At 42.2% G+C, this 19,130-nt stretch overlaps 1 protein-coding gene across 3 annotated transcripts in view; it reads left to right on the forward strand.

Annotated features, from left to right (window-relative positions):
- The first annotated feature begins 10,299 nt into the window (after window positions 1-10,299).
- The window catches only part of ARHGAP22 (Rho GTPase activating protein 22), a 145,356-nt gene continuing 136,525 nt past the window's right edge, over window positions 10,300-19,130 (forward strand). For 2 of the 3 annotated variants that reach the window (XR_005567311.1, XM_027718363.2), the window contains exon 1: window positions 10,300-10,840. Coding sequence is in view for 2 of the 3 variants with exons in the window: in XM_027718363.2 (XP_027574164.1) it covers window positions 10,807-10,840 (34 nt within the window). In the remaining variant the exon portion in view is untranslated. The remainder of the gene's footprint in view (window positions 10,841-19,130) is intronic. The other variant, XM_027718372.2, reaches the window with a different exon arrangement.

Raw genomic sequence — 19,130 nt, forward strand, 5'->3', positions numbered from 1 at the left:
CAGGTTTAATGAGCTGTCACACCCTATTCATGCATAAGCCTGGCTTTTCTACAAATATTCTTCTAGCTCTCTGAACTAGACTCATGTATCTTCCCTTCTTCTTAATTCCTTATTTACAGAACTAATATTCCAATTGCATTTGGTTGCTAGGCTTTGCCATGTCATACAAAAATATGAACAGAAGGATGGGGAGAAAAGCAATAGTTTTGCTACCTGTTATGGTCTGGTTTAAAAAACAATTCTTGAAGCTGAGTAGCTTCCCTGGGGACCACGGTTTTCTTTTTTTTCCCTAGGAAAGGACTGCTTTTAAGGTATTCAAATGGCTGTTCTTGGCTGGTAAATAATAAGAAAAAAATCTCCTTATTCTCGATTTAATTTATAGCCAGATCCTACATTAGTGTTTTCTTTTGTGCTAGGAACTGAACCTAGAAGGATACACAAAAATGCTGCTGCTGCTCAGCAGAGAGGTAATTTTAGTCTTGAAATTAAACTGTGGCACAACGCGTGTAGAAATACTTTGTTAAAGAGGCAAATTAGAGCAAGAGAGTCGTTGGCTGTGTCATCATTTGCAAGCTCAGTGTATTCAGCAGAACTTGAAAGCACAGCTTTCACATTCACAGCAGAGGCTGCTACCACATGGAGTAAAGGAGGAACTGGTACAAGAATGCAGTCCTCACCTTGCAGAGAGACTCACCACAAGAGGGAAGTGCAACAGCAGCAGCTTTTGGTCAGATTGGAGTTCTTTTTGAATGTAGTGGGTTGACCTTGGCTGGACACCAAGTGCCCACCAAGCTTCTCTATCACTCCCCTTCCCAGCTGGACAGGGGAGAGGGAATAAGATGGAAAACACTCACAGGTTGAGATAAGGCAGTTTACTAAAGCAGAAGCGAAAGTTTGCACATGCAGAAGCAAAGAGGAAAATAACAAGGTTTATTCTCTACTTCCCATTAGTAAGGGATGTCCGTCCACTTCCCAGGAAGCAGGGCTTCTGCACACATAATGGTTTCTTAGCAGGCAACCATTGTAAACAATGAATGTCCCCCCTTCCTGCTCCTTTCCTTACCTTTTATATCAGAGCTGACATCATATAGTATAAAATATCTCTTTGGTTAGTTTGGGTCAGCTGGCCTTGTTGTGTCACCTCCCAGGATCTTGCTACTGGGGAAACATGCTACAGTGCTGATGATGTGCTCAGCAGTAGCCAAAAGACTGGTGTGTTATTAGCACTTTTGTAGCTACCAATGCAAAGCACAGCACTGTGAGGGCTGCTATGGGGAAATGAACTCCAGCTCAGCCAGACCCCATACATTGCTGCCGTACCATTCCAGGGTTGGAGAGCAGTGGCTCAGAGCTGACAAACCAGCAAATTCCTGCTGCAAGGCTGAATGTTAGGATGCCAGTTCAGACACAGGGTCTCCAGGGCTGTCACTGCCTTCAAGAATTGCCTCTCTGTAAGCAGAGAAATGTGAAGGATTCACATGGAGGTCTAGGAAGGCTTATTCAGAAACAGAAATTGTTAAGCTGTCTAAAAACCAGATACCAGTCCTAAGGTGAAACTTAAATAATTGTTTTGTATCTCGGTGCATCAGTCACCACACAGTACAAAGCTGCTTACTTGAAGGAAGCAGAAACCTACCTTGTAAAAGTCTGGGACCTAAATACATTCAGAATGTAATCTGCAAGGTTTCCTCCCTTCATCCAGCTATGTAGCAACAAACTAGTACCAGGAACCTGTGCTGAGACCATTGACAGAGTTATTAGTGGGGGAAAAAATGGTCAAAAGCAGGTGCATAGCTTGTATTTTGTTGTGTACAGCTGGAAGAGTAGCTCAGAGATGGGATCCATCTTACAAGACATCTTAAATGCACAGATGACAAGTGTATGACTAAACACTTTGTGTAGACATGCCAGGCTTTAGTGATATTTTTATTTCTATTTAACATCTTATCCTTTTTAATTTCCACTCAACTTTTATTTTCTGTTTTTATTTCATATTTTTTTTCTCAAATGAGATGAGAATAAAGATGAAAAGTTCAAACACCCTCCCTCTGCCCAATACAGACATTTCTGCCAGAGATATTCAGAGCTCTCCCTTTCCCACAGATCTTTTTTGTTCATAAAGATCTTAAATATGAAACTGTACCTTAGAGCCTTTTATCCTCTGCCCGAGCTCCAGAGAACACTACTTGGTTTGTGGTTCTCAACGGTAACATGGACAGTCCTAATCCTGAGCATCTTTTGTGTTGGCACCTTCCTCCCCGAGCGTCACGAGGTGGCAGCACGACAGAAGAGCTTGCAAGGAGTGCTCTGACATCAGGCAGCCGAAATCTCACATAGCCGTAGGTACGCAGTTCATTTCCACCTTCTATTCGCAGCTTCCATTTCTTTTCCTCAGACCATCTTGGAAAACGAGACAGGAGAGTGTTACAGCACAAAATAGAACCACTTACTTTCCTGTTTATTTGCTTTTCAGCAATTTGAGCATTTATAGGATTACATTTTCATACTCCCACCAGTCTCTGCAATGGACAGGTTTCAGCTGGGCAGCCAGCAGACAAGCCACTTAGAAAACCGTGGTCTGCTTTGACCACTCTAGGGACACAGATTATAAAAATGTCAGCATGTAGCAGAACAGATAAAAGATTGTGAATGGAAAATGGAACTCTGGGGGGAAGCAAATTATTTGTAAATTGTGTCAGCATTGGCAAAGGAAAAAACTATAAGGGATATTTCCATACTTTCAACACTAAACTAGTTGATGTTTTGTTTTGGAAAGGCATTTTTTCATTTAAACCTTGAACGACAATATTAGGAAGGCTAAAAAAGGAGACCATAAAAAAAATATCCAGAAACAAATGTCATTTGTTTGGAGTTAATGATTCTTAGAGGGTTATTTGGTTGTTTTTAAACAAAAAAATAATCCTATTCATACAACTTTAGTGAGTAGTTCAGTTCTTTCTGTACATATAGTAATATAGAGCTTTTCAGTACAAGGAATTTTCCCAAGCTGAAATTCCCTGCAGAAACAAAAGCTTAGGAATCTTGATAAGGATTTAGAACCATGGGATTTTTTGGTGCTAAAGGTTTCTGACATTTTAAAAGACGTATCTCTATGCAGACTCATCACATTACAGCTGCTATGAGTGGACAACCTCCACAGTAGGTCATATCTGAGAAGAATTTGTATAAATAAACAGTTGAGTAGTCCAAGTAATATCTGTTACACATATTAATATTGGGGCAGGGAAAGGGAAGAAGTACTTTTCATCTTCCAGGAAACTGGTGTCATTGTAAACAAACATTGTAACCAAAATTAAGACCACCTTTATTAGGTTTATATCTGCTCTAAAATGAATGTTGCTTTAAAAGACCACAATCCCTAAATTATTTTTCCCATAGAAAAGCTGATATTAATTAAAAAAACCTAAAGCTTTTCACATTTTTCTGCAACATTTTGGTCCAAAAATATTCCCAGAAAGAGATTTTCAGATTATTCTTTTGCTTCATAAGTAATATTGCTTATATTGAACCCAATTTAATTGGGAATTTTTCTTCTATACATCTTGAAAACCTTATCAGAGAGGTAGATTTTACAGTCTCCATTTCACAGGCTGGAAACAGTGACATTAAGAATTGAACTGATATACCTATGGCCACATTCCCAGACAGTGGTAGAGCCACAAATATTACCTGAGCCTCAAAACCCCAAGTCTGGAAGTCATTAAGAACTCTATTTTAATCTCATTATTTTCTTCCTCTCTGCTTAAAATGATTTGAAACAGGAGAAAAATGGGCCAGTGTTAAAATAACAGCACGTTTGAAATTTTTAGCTCCCTCCATTTTTTCACCTAGCCTCCAGTTTTCACCCTAGTTTCATTTTGAATCAGATCTGCCTAAATGACTATATTTTTCCCCTGAGACAACAGGAGGAGAGACATTCCTGAGGATGCCAGTTTCAGTCCCCAGTGTCTAAAATATGCATGCACTGCTCTTTGATTCCTGCCACTAAAAGAAAAAAAGTAACATTCATTCTGCAGAGATAGCATTCAAGTTTTAAATAATTAATTTCTGTATATCCTCTCTGAACCAAGGACCTCATTTCTTCCAGGTCCATAGGTGACAGATGGGATAAGTGATTGCCCAGGTTACTGCATTTTATGCAGCTGATTCCTGAGGTCCTGCATCTCCCAAGTAAAGCATATATTGCTGTCACTGCTCTCAAAGGTGCAGGGAAGGTCTGTGGGTATAGAGGAACAGATGAACAAAGGAGATATCAGTAATCTCTCCAGGCTTTCATATCCTACTTGTCCCAGGAATAGCAGAGAAAATCAAAGTGACAAATGTAGTTGGGTGATCAGAGCAAACTGATGTAAGATACAACTAGAGGCATACCTGTGTAGGTAATACAATTAGAATCACAGATCCGATCACAACAGCACAGTTAACTGGGCCTTGGCCATATAAAAAACTCCACTTTGAAGTTTGATATGCTTTGCTTACATAATGCAAAATCCAAACAATGTGAATTACTCCAACAAATTCTGATTCAGCAGGTCAGTTAAGCATGTATACTGTTGTGAAGATTTTGTGTAGTCTCTCATGGTTTAAACTAAGCTTTTAAATGCTTTTCAGTACTGGAACCAGGAAATTAAGTTCAGGGGAAATCAGAATTCATTTCATAGAGAATTTCTGTCAGAGGAATCACCCAATTGAAAATGGCAATGATGAAGGGAAGACCTTCAGCTGTGACTTCCCTGATATGACAGCAGTTAGAACTGTGCTGATCTGAAGGTGATTGTATATCAAGCGTTAGAGAGAAAAGTAGAATTTTGCTAGACCAAGAGATAGCAGCAGAAAACAGACTTTCAGACAGACTCAAAAAATGTTAACAGAAGGGACATCCAGAGGTTACTTAGGCCAGCCTTCTGTTTGGAGTAGAGGTTGCACAAAAACCAGACTAACCTAGTCATCTTGAAAACCTCTGAAGACTGAGATCACCTCTGCTCTGTACGTATCTGTCGCACTGCTGCACCATCCTTCTGGTGAAAAAGTTTTTCTGGGCTCCAATCTGAGTTTCTAAGCTCCAAACTTAGGGGCACTGCTTTTGTTTTGGTATCTGTACTACCAAGTGTGTGGTGTTACACTCTGAAAATGTCCTTTAACTAATTGTGGGATGCTATTAGATTCCCCCATTAGGCCCATTGCCAGATTAAGCAAGTCTGTCTCCCTTAACCCTTCCTGATAGATGTGCCCTAGTCCTCAACAGTCTGAGGAGCCCTTATCCAGACGTGAGACAGATTTAAAGCCAAGTACATTTTGGGAACAATTCATTTATATTTACCTTAATTGTGTTAACTCAGTATTTTATCTGGCTATAAGACAAGCTGCAGTGTCATTGCCATTCTATTTCAGAATGGAAAACATCCACTAGATCTTGTATGGAGCAGAAACAAATAATTCAAAGTCTCTGATCTGCCCTGAGGTGTCTCCAGTAGATATTGTAAAGACTGAAAGATTTCTCTCTGCCTCATTAATAAAGCTATCATCTAGGCTCAAAATTAAGATAGGCACTGGTTATTCATATAACCAGTATACATTTTATATTTAATTTAGTTCCCTGTGAAAAGCAAATGAGATGTAATACTCATGCATTTCCTTACTTTTCAGCCAAACCTAAAGAAATTGCTCCATTCCTTATCTCTCAGCACTAGATAATCCCTGAACTAAATTATTATTTTTTCTCAAAGATATCTTTGAACTTCCAGTTGTTTCCATAGCCACTCTAGAACATCTGTACAGCTTTTTCCATCCTACCCCATCAGCTTACATGATACTAGAAAGGCCATCTCAAAAGAAGAACAAGGGAATTCTGCCTTCATGGTTTGAATGTTTCTTGCTATATCTCCTAAGACTGCAGTAAAATCACTGGTTACTGACAGCTGAAAGGCCAGTGGCCTTTTTGACCTCAAAAACAAGCTGAAAAACCATCAAGAAGTTTCAACTGGTGATCACTCAGCCTGTAAGCAAGGCTCATATCAAACTGAAATTCTTTCTGGTCATTAGATACTTGAAAAGTTGTCAATTTATGTCCAGTCTTCTTCAGCAGAATTCCCACAGTTCCTGTATATATAACCATTCTAACTTGCCTTGCAGAAGAAATGCTACTGCAGTTATTGATCTCAAAATGCACATCATGGTCTTTCCTTGTTTCTTTGGACTGTTTTCCATCAACTCCATTTTATACCATATGAGAGTAGTTTGTAACCAAAATTGCAATCTAAATAAACTGAATATAGAGTTCAATGGTGCCAAAGTCCAGGGTGATTAGATCTTGGGCTTTGATCCGGATGCATCTTGCTGATAAGTAAAGAAAAGAGAATATATCAATCAGCTAGTTACAACAAGTCCTTGGCCTGTATATGGAAGCAGAAGATGAAGAGGAGGAAAAAAGGATATACCGTTTGATAATTGGTAGGTGACAGCATGCTGTGTGTGCAGCCTGGGGAAACAGAGATCCATTCAATCCGCCTCACAACAGACTCAGTAACTTCACTGGCCCACGCACTCTTCCGTCTCAAGCACCCAACATGTTTCATAGCCTCCAGTCATCAGCCTTGGCGCCAACAGATGAATCATATCTCCTGTGAGTGTCCCTGCTGCAGTAACTTCTTACATCCTCTGCAGTTAGATAGCACTTGCCAATCCCAGATCTGAAAACACTGCATTAATGTGGATGGCATTAAATATCTTGCATGTAGCCATGGGAAATCAACCAGCATTAAGATTAGAGACCATACCTCCTCACTCTCCTTAAGTTTTTGATCCCTAGGTCACAGCACCTTCCTTCATTATGTGTGCTTAACAGTCAATGGTAAGCACTTGTGATAGGCAGAAGAGTTTTTCCACATTCCAGAAAGGCAGCAGATAATTAACAGGCACATTTATTTTTAGATTTATGTTAAGAGTCAGATAGTAGCAGTTCTCTAGCACTTGGTTAGCCAAGTGATTTCTATTTTCTAGGTTAGTACTCTATAATAGACTACCATTCTGGATTTGACCAAGCAGAGGGATATAACCATGGGAGCAATGGTTTCCACCATCTGGTACAGACCTTGTATATCAAGGTCATTGGTATCTCAGGCCATCAGGGATGCCCCTCTTGATTCAGATCAGTCATTCATAAAAGCCTTATTGCCTACTGCCCAGAAGCCTGCTAAATTGGGCCATCTTTAGCCTAGCTCTGGAATAAGATAACCAGCAACATCCACACCCTACCTAAGGGAAAGGGAGGGACAGCACAGCACAGTAGGGCACAGTCCCCACAGTACTTGAATGAAGTAAGGATAAAAGACTTAGAAATACCCAGATGCAACCAGGAATCCAGATCATAAAACACATTCATGATGATGAAGAAGCAGGTCTAGGGTCAAGCCAGGAAAATAATCCACAGCTGAGAGTCAGAATTAGGTAGGATAAAGATTACTACTATCAGGCCCAATCCTTCCATTACTAGCTAGATCCACAGCAACAAGGAAAATGTAAGGTCAAGCTGAGAATTTGATCTATAGATCACAATCCAAACTCATGCATCACTACAGTTGCACTGAAAAACAATACTCCTACAAGACAGCTGAGACTAGATGTGAAGCCCAAGCCTGGGCTTAAATGGAGATCCTGGACCTATGGGCAGAGGGTGTGGGTGGTGGCCATGTGGGGTGCGTCAGGGCTGTTAAGGCTATTAGTGTACTTCAGGGCCACAACATAAGTTTCTGTAGTCTTCGTAGAGTGTGCTTAGGTGCAAGAACATCAGTGCTGCTTGCTGTGACTCTGCTGTAACTCTTTCTGCACCTCTACTCCAGAATATTTCTGGTATCATAACCCTAGGCTTCAATAGCAAGGACACAGATGAATTGTGGTCTGCAGCAGCAGGTAGGCATTATTAAGAATTGCTGGTGTAAGGACTCAGTGTGAGGGTCAGTATACAACTTTAGGAACTCTCAAGCTGCAGAATGTGCCCAGATGCCTCTTCTGGCATTCCTGACTGAATTCTCTAATCAGGGTATTTCAAACTCTCCTCAAGGATAACTTTGCTGGGTGAGAGCAGAGAACTGGTGTCACAGAACTGTAACTATTTTTTCAGTTCTACCACTCCTGTAGTCACCACAGACTACTCAGAGCTCTGTTACCTTTTACATGGGGGCTTTTTATATAGAAGGGTATATATTCAAAACACCTCTTTGCAGGTTGATGGTTTGACTTCATGATCTTGGAGGTCGTATTCAACCTTAACAATGATTCTATGATTTTATGTGTATTGAAGGGGCAGATGACAGTGGTGTGGGACAGATGCATGTAAAGAATTGACTTGGGCTACAAATAAGTTGCAGTCCCAGCCCTGTTCCATGGGTAGGGCCCCTGTGGGATGTGATTCTATGGTGTTGATACAGCTGAGGAACTCGCCTCCTGAGAAACTACCTGTGGGATGGAAAGGGGCTGTGAAACTCACAGGAGAATTAAGGTAAATACAAACTATTGAGATATCTTGTCCCAATTATCCTGCTCAGTTTAAGCAGTTCAGTACACAAGCTTCAGGAATTAAACATTCCCATAAGTCTGGCTCCTTCTAGACATTTGTTAGGCTACCTTTGTACTGGATCTACTTTCAGTGTTTCTTTCAGGAAGTATTTATTTAAATTGTCAGACCAAAGCATTGCAGCCAGTATGGAACCACTTGCTTTTTTTTTATCTCTCAGCTGGCTTGTTTGGTTTGGGTTTCTTCTCTGACAAACAATTTACTTTCCCCAAATAGTGTATTTGAGAAATTCAGACGTGAACTTCAAACCAATGCTCAAATTGGGGGAAAAATTCAGAAATTTCCAAGTCTTAAAAAAATCATTTACATTACGTTTATCCTTTGAAAATTGCTTTTAAAAGGCTGAAAATGTTTAAGTCAAAGCAAAACATTTTTAACAGGATCAAACTGAATATTTCTGTTTACATTGAGAATTTTTTATTTAAAAAAAACCTTAAAAGTTAGAATTTAGTCTTGAACTTGGCTGTTATTTGTTTGAATGTTTTCATTTTACCCAATTATTTATATAGGTCACGTTATATAATGTCTTTTCCCTGAAGGGAAATCAAGTTTTTGTGGGAAGTGACTTTGCAGGATGAAGTGTTCCATGCTTCCCATGAGGTTAAAAGTTCATTTAATTTTATTCCTTGTCACGTTTACTGTACACACCTTTTGACTTCCTGCTCAAATTGCAAAACGATGCATATAAACAGCATCAAAGCACATAAGAAATGCTAAAAATACGGAGAAAGACTTCTATTAAATAGTTGGTAGGAATGACTTTTTTATCCAGGGTTTGAGGTTGGGTAGAAAGGCAGAAATGTAACTTCCTTCTGCTGATGTTGTTGCTGGTTATCCACAGTATCAGGCTGCTTTCTAAGTTTGTTGGCCAAAGGATTATCAGTTAGCTAGTCTTCACTGTGCTGAAACCCAGCTAATACAGATGATTAGTGGGAAAATAACTGCAAGAGCCTGTGTATTTGAAACAGAAACAGTGGTTCGGATCCCACTTCTATCCTCACAAGTGTGTAAATCTGAGTTCATGACACCATGAACTCAAAGATTTACACTTATGAGCAGCTGGTTCCACTGGCAGCTAAAGGTCCAAAATATCTTAGCCATTGCTGTAGTCTGCACATTGAGAAGTACAACCTCTAACAAGAGCCAGAAAACCTTTTCCAGTATTGAAGATACAACTTCATGGCCAGTATTCAATATCCAGGATATGATAGATCATGGTAGAGGAGAAAGCTGCCAATCTCAGATGCCTTTTTTCAGTATACCTCAGCAATACAAACCTGCAGGATGATACTGCAGGGCATGTACATTGCTAGGGGAATATTTACTCCCTTTTTGACACTTGCAGAAGGACCTGCTCAGCCGATGGGGATGGAGAGGAAGGAGGTTGAGCAAAGAGGAGCCCAGGGTCAGGATGGGCCCATTACTCATATGCAATTATCGTGCAATTATCTATCTATATTTTATAGATACTGTTGAATAGTATCTACCTATTTCAACAAGTGTTTGTCCTTTCCTCCCCCCCATTACTGACTTCTGGCTTTGCCTCCCCTCCGGGGGGCTGAGAGTGAGCTTAGCAAGCAGTACAAATAAAAATGATGGGTGCTAAAATGTAATCCTATCCTGCCAGGCTGTCGGTGCAGGCAAGAGATATTTTTCCCTCTCGCAAAGAGCAGTAGGTCGTTTCTCCCTCAGCTCACCGGAATGCCTCCCCGCGAGGGATGCAGTGCGCAGCAGGCGGCCCAGCACGCCTCTGCCCTCAGGACCAGCGCACTCGGTATTTCTTATAACGCAGAAGAAATCACGACGAGTCAGGTTCAGCTCCTGATCTGATCCTTGTCGAGTCAAAGCATCTGTTGAGCGCGACCGGAGGAAGATGCAGACCAGGAGCGGGGATCCGCGCCGCTCCCTGGAAGCGGCACATTGATCATTGGCCGCGTGGCCAATTAGCGGCAGGAGCCAGGTCCAGCCCTCGTGTCTGCGCTCTGGTGATCTATCGCCAATAATTACCGACACACTTAATGCCTAGTTTGGATGGGAATTAATTGGAGGCCGGATAAATAATGCATTAGGGTTTATTCAGCCCCATGTGAAGCGTCTCTCCCGAGCCAGAGCTGGAAGCGGCGAGAAGCGGCGTCTGAGCGGCGGTGGCGGCGATGCGCGGGGCGGCGGCCGGGGCCGGGTGCTGATGCTGCGAGCAGCGCCCAGCCGGGAGCATGCTGAGCCCCAAGATCAGGCAGGCCAGGAGAGGTGAGTGTGCCTACCCCTGCGCCTCGCGTTGTGGGGAGGGAGACCATCTGCCGGCACCGGGAAACTTCGCGGCGGTGGCGGAGAGACCCCAGCGCTGCCCGCGGAGTGTCCTCCACCTGGGCTGCAGGGGCTGCCCGGCAGAGCAAGGCTGATACCCCGCTGGCCGAAGCCAGCCCTGGGTAGTGCAGCAGGAACGAATGTTCGGGGAGAATGAAGCGCAGGAGGAGATCCTGTGCTGGTGTTCACCAGCGTGGTCTGCAATTTCAGGGCTGATCAGCAGTGACAATTAAAAAAATAGTACTCTGTCCTGGAACTCGACTGAGCCTTTTCACCCCCGTGCTGGTTGCTAATGCTGTGTTTCTAACGCTGAATTCATTATAACAGTTGGAGACAGTTGTGACAAGTTTACCTGCAGCATCTTGGAGAAGCAGTTTGCTGTAGCACGTTATCCTTCCAGGGCTGGAAGCAGGAGGTGGAGATACTCGTTCTGTGTGAGCTTGTGGGCAAGACAAAAGGGAGGAAGGAAAACATGCCCTGGGTTTGCAGTAGCTGCTTTGAGCAGACCTCTGAGTGTTGTGTGCAGCGTTTGTAAAGCAATTAGCTGGGGCTGGGCACAGCCATTGTCTCCAAGTCAGGTCACCTGCAAGAGATGCTCTGGCAGGGGATGTATTGTGTGATCTTCACCAGTTGCTCGTTTGACATGGCGTTTGTTGATCATTGCTGCCACTCTCAAACTAATGAGAGTCTCAGAGGGATACATTTTCCTGCACATTGGAAGCAGATTAGACTAATGTCATTTAGGAGCTAAAACAAGCACAGTCAGAAGGGTATGCAAAGATTAGGGTATTCTTCAGCCATGCCACCATTATAAAATAGGAAAAGAGTCACTGCTTCTAGCTACTGTGATTCTGAGACGGGTACTTTCAGCCAAATGTCACTTGGCTTCATATATATGAAAGCAGTATTACACGATGAACAGTCCTTAAAATACCAACAGCCCATTAAACAGCTGTTAGCATCTTGGAAGGAAGAAGCTTCTTGCCATCTGCAGGTGTCAGGATCGGATATGTACTACCACACCCTCAGTAAAGTCATAAGTACTTATTTCTTAGTTACGCAATTTTGTAGAAGTTCATTAAGTCTTTTGTAGATGCTGCCTCTTTGCCATCCCCCTTCTAAGGGGTGTCTAATCTCCTTTTAATACATGTGTTATCCAGCATTCCTGTTTGCTATTAAAGCTCTGATGAGACAAGCTAGATGTCGCTTGTAGAGTGGTAAAGGAATTCTGTATCAGAGCAAGGAACACAGGCTTTCAGAGCAGCATGCTTGCCATTCTTCCACTGTCTTCAAATCATCTGGAAGAGACTTAAGTTGAGCATTAACAAATATTGAAATCTAGTTATGGGATTGTAGATACCTATGGGCTACTGATGCTTGGGGGACAAGCTGTAGTGTAACTTTGTGACTCAGTTTATAGGGGTATATGTCATTCTCTCTGGGTTTGTTCTGTTGGTTCATTAACTGTGATGAATTTAGAACTTGTGAAAAGAGCTGACATGATGGGTTTTGAAACTTTGAAACTTTTGAAACTACTTTTGCAATGCTGTGGCAAAGCACTGGTAACCTCTGGCAAAGGTTACCAAGTAGGATCTAATCCTGAAAGGTTCTTCTATAGCTCTTGTTCACAGGAACTGTAATCGGGGTGCTGAAGATGCTGAATGCTTCTTGAAGGTAAGAGTCCCACCCTGCAAGACTAAGGTGAATGTGAAATGGTAGTTCATGCTCCCTGGTGTCTCAGTTGGGATTGCTAATGAAGGTTCAGGTAATAAACGGTGGATAAGCAAAATATTCAGAAGACTGCAAGAATATACTGTGTACAGTGAGGGCAGGAGATCTGCTGCAAGCTGCTGCATGAGCTTGGCTGACTTCTGAGTAGTGACTGTCAGCTCTGCCATTGAGGACTTAGTTGTGTAAGGGAGGCAGTGTGAGTTCTCTGAGCAGACAGAATGAAGAGAAGGGAAAAGGAAGGATACTCTGGGTACAAGCCTGTGAATTCACTTGAGTGTGACAGGAAGCAGCAGTTAAGCTGAACCTAGGGATGTATTTGTAGAGTCCTTGAGGTTCGAACCCCTCTGTGTGGCTAGATAACTCCGCTTCAGGCTGCAAATAGGAATGCTTCACTGATGTCTCTTTTATTTCCAATTCTCTGCTACAAATGTACCTATAAACCTTCAATTGTGACATCTGATTCTGTCATTTTTGTTTGACTTGTGGATTGTCCTTAAGAAAGCTCTTGGGTTTAAAGACATTCAGCCTTTTGAAAATGCTGAGTCTGGACTTGAGCTTGACATCCAGTGTGTAGTTCTTAATATCTGTGAAAGGTATGGTAGAGAACAAAGATAATTTGCCTTACTAAAAGTAAATGTTAAGTATAACACAGCCCTTGCTGTTCCATCAGCAACCTCACATCCGTAACTCAGAAATATGCGTATAGAGGTACATTGTGTTTTCATAAGACCTAGGAAGGTGTAAAATCTCACAGATTGAAAATCTTAATTTGTATAAATTGTCCTCTGGAAAATCAATCATCCTGGGTAGGCCTGAATGGATTTTGCATTATTTTTTCATCTAGTGGTTTATGTACAGCAACTGGAGGAGTACAGGAGCCTGAAATAAGTGACTGCAATGGAAAATATCTATTTTCACATTCTTATTAGGTGATGGAGCATAGAAATACTGCCTTGCAGAGTGGAAGCAAGAAAACTTCCAGTATGGAGAGGAGGGAGAGCAGTTTTCAGACTATATCCTTCACTCTCAAGGAATGCATTTTTGTTTCATTGTTTTTAAGAGATTAAAAAAATGAAACAAAGCATTTTTTCCTTGGTTTGAAAAGTCTCAAACAGGGTATACCTTCCCAGTTGTATTTAAATGTGCTAGGAAATGGAAGCTGGACTGAGTAGAAGCTTACACAGTTGTATTTTAACGAGTGATGTGGTGGAATTGCCCTCCTATAGAAAGCAAGTCTGCTGGCATGATAGATTCTTTACAATAGTCTTGTCTTCAGGACAGTCTGTCTCAGCTGTAGAGGTACTAAGGATAAACCTTCTCTCCTTACTGGGACTTTATATGACTGGGTACCAGTGACCTATTATTTCTGTTTGTGGTATGCTTATACATATATTACAGTATGTTGAAAATTTTCTTCACAGTCATAAGAATTAAACTTTTGTTTGACTGTTTTAATTAAAATGTAGAGCCTGGAAAAAGTGATAGGAGACATTTTGGCTAGTTATGCTGCTGCAAATGAGCTGGTAATCTTCACATGCCTGTAGTAGAACAGAGGTATTTCCCTCTCTCTTTTTTCCTCCTCTGAAACTTTTCATAATTCAATTTTAATGAAAAGTGGGCTTTAGCATACTTAATGCGTTTCTAAGGATGGTGTATAGTAATGCTGCCAGGAGGGACTTCAGGGGGTAAAGTACTAGTATAGCCCTCTGGGAGTGTGCACATTTACAATGTAAGCTTCACATGCTTGCAGTGAACACAGCTAGGTTTTAATATTCAGTGCTTTTGCAATGGTGTCATTGTATTTTTAATGAAAGTTCTGTGTCTTTGATTACAGGAGCATGAATACCCTATATTTAGATTGCTTTCTTATGGCAGTAAGGGTACATGATTGCATGATTTCTCTATCAATTTCTGTCCTAAGAATTTTTATGTTGCTTGGCTAAACTTAATCTTATTTAAAAGAACTAAAGGAGTCTGAAAACAAGATTTGGCTCCTATAAATTCAAAGAAAATTGGTGGCAGGACAGAGGAAATATAACCTTATGTACACCTAGGGAGAACTGTCACTTAGTACTCAACAGGAATATATGTTCTGAAAGATAATGCCCAACTGACCATCCTAAAGACACATATTGGTTGTCCTGTGAGAGCACACATATACTCAAGGCAGACAAACAGGTAAGGGATATAGAAGTGTGTGGGGTTATGGGGGATGTGGAAAGAACTGGGTATTTGAGCAAGATGAAGAGACAGCCTTATGCAAGAGGAAGGACCATGCAGAAGAACTGGGGTTGGTGTGTGTCGTGGTTTAACCCCAGTCAGCAACCAAGTGCCACATGGCCCCTTGCTCACTCCCCCACCAGCAGAATCAGAGAGACAACTGGAAGAGTAAAAGCTGGAAAACTGTTCAGAACAAATCCAAAATGCAGCCATGTAGCCACTGAGAAGAAAGTTAACTCTACCCCAGCCAGAACCAGCACAGTGTCGTAGAAGACTAGACAGTGAAAATCCAGACTACCTTAATTCTGCAGACTGAAAGCATATTATTTAATACAAATCCAAGTGACAGTCATGTCACAGTAGTAGACTTTGTAATCTACATGAGCACTTTAGGGTTAGAAGTGAGCTTTTGAAACAAATCTATTTCTAGTCACTTACTGCGCTCTGATTGTGTCATGAAGCAGTCTCAGAATAAACAAACAAAGTAGTATTCCTTTTGGATTAAACTAGGTGGCAAGATAATTTCAGGAGTGCACCTAATGCTCTCCAGCACCTAGTGTGTGTTCCAGTCCATAGGATCAGAATAGAACTAGTCCAAAACAGAGTCCCTTGTAATGCATATGTGGACATTGGTTCCCTGCCATTAATGAACAGATCCACTCCTAATTTAGACATCTTTGAAGTTGTCAGTCACAAGAGTTTGTGTTCAGAACTGATAATTTTATGCTAATCCATTACTTAGGTGGCCAATGATTTACTACCATAGTATCTCAGAGCTTAATAATTCAAAGCATATTTACCTTTGCATGTGCCACATTTCACAGGTAACATTTATTTTTCGTGGATTAGAGCAGAACCCTAGGCCACATGTGAAGTCCAAGGCAGAACCAGGACTTGAAACTTGTTTCCCAAGGCGTAGCATATGTGAAAAATATTATCCTTCCATCTTATTAAACAGCTTTTCACTGGTCATGTTTTGTTCTTGCAACACGTCCGACTCCATAAAAACTCACCAGTTAAGAACAGTGTAGACATATAAATGCAACCTCCAGCTTTATTTCTTGAGTAAATGGAGGGTGTCAGCATAATAGTATGAATATACCAGTATGAAATTGTGGGGGATGCCTCAAGGAACATTTTTTTCTGTACCAGAAACATTGGGTCATCCCTCTAGAGATTTCTTGTATAAAGAAAATGAGATTATTAATCACTTCTTCAAGACAGTCTCAATCACAGCAGAAGGCTATCAACCAGTCATGGCTTTTGGGAGTTCTCATCTCTCCTGAGTTTTCCAGGCTCAGGAATAAGCTTTGAAAATTATGATTAATGACATGTAAGGGAATGTGAATTAGGCATTTTTAGACCAGTGAAGGTGACCTCTCACTCTATTAGAAGGTTCTGCTTGTTCGAATTTATATTTGGCCTGGCAAGTTAATAATTCTAAATCATCTTCAATGCACTTCAGGTTCCAGGAGTTGGGCCTCATGTAAGAAGAAACCCCAGAACCACAGTAGCAGACACAGGTAACAGGAAAATCAGTGCAAGATGCACAGCTGAGATGAGGCTCAGCAAGGAAACAAAAAACAGTGGTTAAAGGCGATTTCAATGAGAGACTAAAAGAAATAGTTTGCAACTCTGTTTGTTAAAAGGGACATGGCAGACTGAAGAAACTAGAAACAGTGAAATAAATGCATTTCATAGAGACACGGAGTTAACCGAACAGTCGTGAGTGTACTCAGTCTTCTCTGTTTACCAAGGCATCAGCCCTCGAGCTTCTGGCTGCTCTCCAAGTCCTCCACAGAGAGGAGGCAATCCTGCTGCCCTGTGCCCAACAGGAGTTTGCTGTCCTGTTTCTATATTCTCCTGGTATTAGGGGGAAACTGGTGGCACCTTTCCCCTTGACTCCTGCAGAGGCGAGCACCGTGCTGCTGGAGCAAGTCCTGGCCCTCAGGGACTGTACAGTGCAGGCAGCTTCTCAGGCTGTATTCCCTTCCAAATGACACTGAGTGAAAGAGCCCTCCTTTCAGTGGTGAATGAAAGGCAGAGAAGGGCAACTCTCTCATGTGTCTATTCCCCCTCACCAAATCACAGCTTAGCACCTGCAGCCTCTTAGCTCTATGCAGAGGAGCATCAGAGCCTCCACAGCCCCAAGCTGCAGCTCTGCTCTGAGGAGCTGATGCTGTACACAGCTATCCCAGAGCACGTGGGAGGCCAGCACCTTGGCACCTTCAGCTTACCAGGCAAATAATAACACCCAGTTTCTTACTCCTGGAACCAAAGTAAACAGCCCTAAAGCTGTGAACTCCTCCAAACACTTCCCTCAGCCCTCAGAGCCCACCAACATTGCTGGGAGCACACCAGGCTCCAGGGTGGGGAGCAGTCAGTGTGACTAGCTGCAGCTGGCATGGCAGAGCCACCATTAAGGAGGAGCACCTGTGAGGGGGAGGTTCACTACCCCACATCCTTAAATGAGTGATTCTTTAAGGTAGGAGAGGCAATTTCAGGAGCTGTTCTCTGGAAAGGTATGTGGGTAAAAGGCTAGGATGATGTGGTGGTAAATGGGGTTTGGTTTATGTCTCAGTTTGTGAGCTGGTGGACGAAGGAGTCTCTGAGACACTAGGGAGGAGGAGGTGGCAGTAGCCCTGGGGCAATGTGAGTCTGGGTTTTATATTTTTGCTTTGTAGTAACTCAGATGAAGCTGGTGAATTGAGTTTAAAATCCTAAGGCAACAGTACAAGGGCTGTGGAGGGAAGCATTGGGTGTGGAGCTGGTGCACTGGTGAATTAACTGCCCTGGAGGCAGTGTGAAGAAATAGGACCAGAATAAAGGTAAAGTGTAGGGGGCAAGTAAACCAGGAGAATCTGGGTGTTCCTTCTCACCATGTGCTGCCCGAGGGAGGTGAACGAAGCAGGGAGTTACTTCTGCTCCTTGGTACCAGGCTAGACTCCTAGCACTGTGCTGCTTTGGTGCAGGGGTGCATGGCACTGAGCTGCATTATGAGCTCTGTGGTGTAATTTCTTTGTCTCTGTTGTCTTGATACAGAAGGAGTCAAGAAAGTGATGTTTGTGGGATTCCTCCAGAGACAGGTTCAGGATCCCACTCTTATTTTGTGGTATGTCCCATGAAGAAGCACATGATTTGTTCAAAGGTATAGTCTTCCCGTTGCTGTAGAGATGCCCCTCTCAAATTGGTTTCATGGTTTGTGCTGGAGTAAGTGCTGCTCTTGGCAATAGCTGCTTCTGTCCTTGCCTGAAGGCTTAGGCAGGCAATCACTCTCCATAGAAAAAGCCCTGAAAAGTTTGCAGGCAGGCACCAGCTTATTAAGCACAGGCAATCTGAATTTGAAATAATGAGCCATGGCCTTACCTCCTGGGGAGGGGAAAGGGCCATGAGAAAGAGCAGTAATTCAGCTCTAAGGATAGCTGGACTGTAGGAGGGGAGCACTTGTGGGGAGAGAATTAAATATTAAAAAATTAAAAAGCCATAGGCTCTCTAATTACTTGTAGAATACCACTGAGTGTGTACAGGGTAAAACTGACAGGATTGTGAATAGTGCAGTGGAAGCACTGCAAATGGTAACATCTCTCTCCTGAGAGGACAGTCACCTGCTACTTTTAGTACCTGTATAAATGTATTACTCTTCATTGCAGGATTGCTACCAGAATGATGACTTCTCCTTGCCAGCTTTCCCTTTATATTCGTGGTAGTTGATAGGCAAGCATAGCAGCATAAATAGCCTAATTTGTTTTCTCCAGCTCCCTTCAGTATGAGCAGGAGTAGTTTGAGGTAATGATAAGGGCACGCTGTGGTGGGAAGGGGAAACTCCTTGATGAGGCCATAGTGTGAGTTGTCTGCTCATCTGGAAGAGGAAAGGATCTGTGCCTAGACTCTGTCCAGGCCTGCACATGTTGAAGGTATTTAAAACTAACGTGGGGGAGGGAAGCTGCTGCTGACAGTCTTTCTAAACATGTGTTCCTTCCACAGGGCTTTTCTTGTGCATCCCTTGTGCCCAAAAAGCAGTAAATTGTTCTTTATGAAGAGCTAAAGAGAGGAGATACACTTTTCAACCATACCAAAAACCTAGTTTCTTGTAATATCCTTCCTCTTAAATGCAGGTGTTAAGAATTGTTATGCTTCAGGTAAAATTGTTACCTGAATCATAATACCCGGTTCCATACCTGTGAACTGGTATTGAAGTTACCAAAAAACCAAAATCTGTGGTATGGGGATGAATGACAAGAAAGATGTGTATGTTGTTTCTAAGGTGAGAACTAATTTTGTT

This window comes from Pipra filicauda, unplaced genomic scaffold, assembly GCF_003945595.2.
Source record: "Pipra filicauda isolate LSUMZ 115617 unplaced genomic scaffold, ASM394559v2 scaffold96_size2947999_pilon, whole genome shotgun sequence".
NCBI lineage: Eukaryota > Metazoa > Chordata > Aves > Passeriformes > Pipridae > Pipra > Pipra filicauda.